Source organism: Morus notabilis, unplaced genomic scaffold (genome assembly GCF_000414095.1).
Source record: "Morus notabilis unplaced genomic scaffold, ASM41409v2 Scaffold257, whole genome shotgun sequence".
Taxonomy (NCBI): domain Eukaryota; kingdom Viridiplantae; phylum Streptophyta; class Magnoliopsida; order Rosales; family Moraceae; genus Morus; species Morus notabilis.
In genome coordinates this window covers 311,086-317,085 of record NW_010356831.1, presented here as the reverse complement: position 1 = coordinate 317,085, position 6,000 = coordinate 311,086, and the positions used below count along the sequence as shown (strand labels likewise).

The following is a 6,000-nucleotide window of genomic DNA, read 5'->3' as shown; positions in this document are numbered from 1 at the left end:
AACTTCCGCCGGCGATTGCGGCTGATTCCGGCGGGGTTGGAGGTCGTGCCGCATGTCGTTGAACTCAGCTCGTCGAGATCTTTCTATTGACACCGGTGGTGTCAAAAATGGAGGTCGGAATCTTAACTTGAGTATTTGGCCATTGATGGTTTGTGTGAGAGAGAACGTGAGAGGAGAGAGAGAATGAGCGAGAATAAGAGAAAGAAAGTGCAAGAACCCTAAAAATTTCACTATATAAAGTATCTGATTAAGGCAAGATTACGTGCCTGATCTTATCCTCAATTATTTCCTCTAAACAGATTAAATTTATACTGATTAGAGGTAATTAGTTTAGCTTACGTAAGTTAATCTACTACTTACAGTCCAATATCAATTTCTGAATAATTCAATATTGTTTTATATTCTTACTCGCGTAATATTTCAAACTGTTTCAAGTCTTGAAATTAATTTTAGACTGAACAAATTCTAAATTTTAATTTTCTGTATTCTATCCCGAGAATGACGTTTCTGACAGTGTCAACTCCCGAGCTCATATTGTACCCATCTACTATAGGTATTTATCTTGCGACTTTAACCTAACTGTCTAGCAATTAAGGATTTTTTTCTTCTTTTAAAATGCCAGTGCGTTTTTTTTTATACGCCGCTAACATCGTGCCGTGCTTAGAGATTCTTGAAATTAAGATTCTCAAACTATACTTGTACTGAAAATTATTCCGCCTTAAAATACAGCGAGAATTTATCGATCGAATTTACTTGATCGAAACATGAACTTAACATGAAATTTGCTATAGAATTTAGGAATACATATATTAATTCCATAAATCCTCCATTCACAATATAACATAATATTTTCTAAAAAAATCCTTGGCTTAAAAATACATGAATTATATTATTTAAGGTCTAGAATTTTCTCAGTCATTACAAATTCTTTATAATGAAGCTCATTGTTCTAATAAATTCTTTATAGCCAAGCACGATTTTCAACTTTTTTACCAGTTCTTTATAGGGTTCCATAAGCTTTTGGTATGAAATTGAGGCGATTCTTAATTTCAAGTTTTTTTTCGAATGAAAGTTTTTCTTTGCCAGTGAGAATTTGAATTTCTGGAATCCAATGCTGGTTCCCAGTGTGATGTGGCCTGTTCACATCTCTTTAGTTACCCTAGTTTAAGACAAAGGAGGGAAAAAATGAGAAGAAAAAAAAGTGCTCTGCCTTTTTGGCTTATTATGTACTACTTTTTGCTAAACCTCTAAGGTGGAAACCATAAAAAAAAACTTATCGGTGGAGCTTTTTTGTATCGTTAGATTAATTTCGGATTTAGCATGAACAGTTTTGTGTAGCGCATTATAAATTTTAATATGAATTTATATAGATCTAATCGTTAAAAATTTAATTTAATAGTTAAAAAGTAAGGCACCACTGGTGAAATAAACAAGGGTTCCACCGTAGAATTTACTCTTTTTGAATCCCCGTGTTATATTATATAAGAAAATTGTAGAATTTACTCTTAAAAGTGTATGAGTTTAAAGTTTTACTCATCATTTTTAATTAATATTCTTTTATTAGTTTAGTTATTTGATTAAAAATGTTATTAATCAAAAGTAAGAGATATAAATTCTGACCCATACACTTTTAAAGAATATTTATCTCATTTTTCTGTATGTATTACCTTCTTGACTTGTTTGTAACCGTTATAAATTATCGATGGTGAGTATATTTTATATTTAAAAAAATAAATGACGAGTCTATTTTTTTACTAACGTGTGATGCTTGTCTCCGATTGTTCAAAAATTAATTGGCACATTCTTGAAAGATTGTGGCACCTGACCGTCACCCTCCCCTGGCACTTGATAACATATAACAATTATGCGATATGCTACTTTTCTGGTTTTCATATATAGCGTATAAGATGATTTTAGTCATAATCTAGCGACAAAATCAATAATTTTATAACTGATGTTGAGGTTTTGAGTTCGAATTTCTTATCGTTCAATATATATGGGATATAAGGACAGTACTACTAAGCACTAGCTAGATTTTTGAGGCTTCAGTTTTGCCAAAATGCCAAGTAGCCTTGTTGTAATACTAAGGTTCTGTTTAGTTCGTTAATTTAAGTTTTTAATTTGAATTGAGATGTAATTTTATGTGAGAATTTTTTACTGTAGCAAAAAAGTTAGATGTGATTGTTTCTGAGAGCTTTTTACTGTAACAAAACTCGAATGGTGAAATGAACGGAACCTAAATCTAAAATCATGTGGTGATAATTGGGAAGGAAAAAAAAAAAGGCGCATATAGATGATAGCAAAGTATCTTGCTTCAACAATCTTGCCTGTATGGAACCATGCATGATGCATTGCACATTTGTGAGGGTGAGATAAAGTGAAAAGGAAGAAAGGTTGAGAGTTGTTGGTGTCTTATAAATTTATTGTGTGATAGTGATAGACAACCTTTAAATAATATTACTCTAAGAGACAACAAATGAATACATTTATTTCCATGAAAGTGGATGGAAAAGAACAAAGAAAATAAAGTACAAATAGATATATAAATAAGAATAAAGCTTCTTATTCCATTGCCCTGTTGTTCAAAGAGGGCAAACAACCCAACCCAACCCAACATCATTGAACTGAAATATTACAAGTGACACGTTTGGTTTTGCTCCTTTGACCAACTAAAGTGCAAAGGCCTGAGGAAGCTTCAGTAGAGAAAAACGGACAACACTAATCCAATAATTACTTAAATCCCCATTAAGTTTTCAAAGATCTTCATGGCAGATTCTGGCAAACCCAAAAGCACATTTATGCTTTTCCTTTCTTTCCCATGTGAAAGGAACAAAATGACTTCTTTTTCGGGCAAAGCCACAGGCCCGGACAAGCGAGGCTCTCCCCATCCGAAATCAGTGGTGTGGAAAGAGAGTCTAGACCAAGTTGTGATCACAAGTGTTGCGGCCAAAGAAGGCCTAGCTCTTGTTATCTCAAAGTAGTCTATAGCAGATCTCATATAACTGTCATTAACCATATTAACCGCCTTTTGAACCAACTCAACGGCATATGACAATGGATTCTCAACTAGTTCACCTGCTCTACAAAGAGAATTGGTCAGCACAATTGCATTGCCACAGTAGCCTTCGGGAATCGGGGGTTCGAATCTAGGGCGGCCGTCGACTGCAAAGAGGAGCTTTGTCTTCTGATCAGGCTGCATTCTTAGTGCCTCGGTTCGAGCTCTCCATACAAAGGCAGAGAGAGCTTGAAATGTTGTGCACTTTTGCAGGACCCCATCTGTCATGGCCTTTTTCTTGAGCTGCTCAAGTTTCTCAGGGCCAAAACAGAAGGACCTGTACTGCATCTCCTCTTCATAGAGCTTGCTGGTTTCCGAGATGTCTTCAATCTCGGCGAATTCGTCGTGTGCAGACTCTATCTTTGGCGGGTTTCGGGCTTTGAGTATGCTTCTGTCAATAAATGGAGAGACCTTTAAGGGTAAGCCCCTAGCAGTGTTACCCCATGAGTTCACAAATTCCATGGCTGCAAGCCCATCAAACATGCAATGGTTCATGCATAAACCAAGAACAAATCCACCACATTTGAACTTAGTCACCTGCAATTTGAAGATTATCAACACAAAACACTCCATTGACCAAATTTTTTCACCATATCAATACAGAATGAAAAAAGACACTTGAAAAGTGGATTTTGTTGGAAGGATTTTTCACTGCAAATTTCCTCATATCCCTCTATATGAAGCAAAATCATACGAAGTAGGATGAATACCATTCAACAAATATATACCGCGAATTCCCTCAAAATCCTATAAGCTAAGCTAAGTCATAGAAAATAAGATGAATACAATTCAACAACTTAATAAGAAGAAACTTCTAGTCTCACAATTGAGCTTCATATCATCTTATCAAATAGTGATACTAGCAAAATGTGGAAGTCATTCTTATTTGAGGCTACAACAAGAAGTGGGAAGTTTAATAAAACATGAATCATCAAAAAGTGAACGTGACTTGTGCCTAATTCTAGATACTGAATTTGCAATGGTTCAAAATACATAAACAAAAACTAATCAAATAATGACAGATAAATGCACACCTGAGCAACAAGAGGAGGAATTTCAAGTATGTTTTTGGCGCCAGGAATATCATAAACCAGCTTCCCAAGAGTCACAGGATCAGGCTTTGTTATGTCTCCTATCTCTTCAACGGAACAGTCAGCTTCAGCCTCAACAAACACAGCACCTTCCCCTGTGCAATTCACTATAAGTTTCCCCTCGGAACTGATGGTCAACCTCCCCGCAACCGGGTAGTAATGAACAAGAATATCTGACAAGGCCTTCTTAATGACTTCCGCAGCTTCTTCATTGCCTCTCGAATCCGACTTGAAGCAGTAAATAGTACGAACTGTGACCGCGATGTTCTGATCGAGGTTCGAGAGAAAGTACAGACCCTTTGGAGTTTCCTCTGCAGGAAGGACGACAGTTGGTTGTTCTTGTTTCACACCAAGTGTACTAACTTTCTCCATTTCAAAAAACACCTTCTTGTCCTCCCAACAATCTAACATGAATAATAATGTAAAAAAAAAATTGTATCAAGTTAGAAAAACCATTTTACATGCATGTAAATGAAACCCTTTTCATCATTATGAACATAATGAAAAGATGATGAAACAACTCTAGGTAATACCTGAAAATTCAAGAGTAAATATTTGATGAGAGACAAGAAAAAAGTGGCAAGTGTGTTACATTTCACTTTGGGGTTGGAATTATATAGGAAGAACTTGGGTGGAAATTTGACCATTTCTTGTATTGGATGACAAAAAATTTCTGACATGAAATGGACAGATGCTTATGCATAATTGGTTGTAACACACAAGCAATAAAATCTTCAAATAAAACAACCTTCCCCATAGGGAGGAAGAAAAGGACAGCATTTGGTTTCTTTCTCTTTGTTTGCTTTTTCCTTTTTGAGTCTGGTTTTGAAAAAAGTCGTCTTTCTAATGGCAGGTTGTGGCTTAAGCTCATGTGGACTGTGGTAGGCTACTGGCCAACGAACCAAAACCTCACCAGCCAAAGGAGTTTCAAAGGGATTTTTTTAGGGGGTTTTGGTGGGTGTGGTTGGCATCCAAAATGTTAGGTTAATTGGTCCACTTGTATTTGAATATTTTTAAACAAAATTACTTACCTTCTTCTAATGTCTTTAGCACATTAAAATGATGCAATTTTTTTCAAATCTAAGGGCCCATCAAATGAAAATGAAGTTTAATTAGAGATAATGTGCCTTTTCGTTACACGCTAGGATTTGATCAAACAGATTTGACTTGGGAAGAAACCATGAACGAATGGTTCATATTATTGGAAATGTAATAAAAAATTCATGTTTTAGAGTCACTTATAAGTGCCCTTTTTTATCTCAATTATTTATAATGGAGAAATCCCTTCTCTTTTTTTAATCCGCAACTAGAAACAAAACTTACCCAATTTAGCCAAATAATGCATTTACCATTGCTAAGCAGTAAGGTTTAGGAAAAAGAGGCAAATACCCCATAAAATGCATAGGTAAAGGTAAAAATCTTAGAACAATGTATTTAAAAGTTGAGTTCACTAATTCTCTCCTAAGTTTTTTTTTTTTTTTTTTTTTTAATATAAGATGGGATTGAACCGCAATTCTCCACCCTAGCCACTAGACCAAGAGGTCTTGAGCATTTTCTTGTAAGATTTTCGGTGACAAGATGTGTTAAATACATAAGTTAATAACTTTGTTGAGACTTTTAAATCTAACTTTCTAGTGTTAAAGGGGCAATAATATGAATGGGATCTTTCTTTAGTTTAAGGCAAATATCTTTCTTTAGATAACGTATCATGGGGCAGATGTTGTGCTTTTCACAGCAAGTTTTGAGGGATAAGTTAAATTAGCAGGTGGTTGCACTTTGCGTTAATCTAAAGAAAAACTTACATTCATATGATTGCTGGCTGATAATATGTAAAATAGTTGGATTGGAAAGTTA

The 6,000-nt window shown here is 35.1% G+C and overlaps 1 protein-coding gene across 1 annotated transcript; it reads right to left on the bottom strand.

The window, feature by feature from the left end:
- Positions 1 to 2,415: 2,415 nt before the first annotated feature.
- On the bottom strand, positions 2,416 to 4,717 carry LOC21393448 (omega-hydroxypalmitate O-feruloyl transferase). Its single transcript, XM_010088694.2, has 3 exons — positions 4,680 to 4,717; positions 4,090 to 4,550; positions 2,416 to 3,592 (listed from the first exon to the last, which is right to left on the bottom strand). Exons 2-3 carry the CDS (start codon positions 4,516 to 4,518, stop codon positions 2,735 to 2,737), a joined length of 1,287 nt encoding a protein of 428 aa, XP_010086996.1. The 5' UTR covers positions 4,519 to 4,550; positions 4,680 to 4,717; the 3' UTR covers positions 2,416 to 2,734.
- Between the last annotated feature and the right edge of the window lie 1,283 nt (positions 4,718 to 6,000).

What these genes read in the sequence shown, in the direction of transcription:
- LOC21393448 (XM_010088694.2), bottom strand. Translation starts at nt 4,518, where the DNA reads ATGGAGAAAGTTAGTACACTTGGTGTGAAACAAGAACAACCAACTGTC. An exon ending in TTCCTCCTCTTGTTGCTCAG is followed by an intron (nt 3,593 to 4,089) that starts GTGTGCATTTAT and finishes TTCAAATTGCAG; the next exon opens with GTGACTAAGTTCAAATGTGG.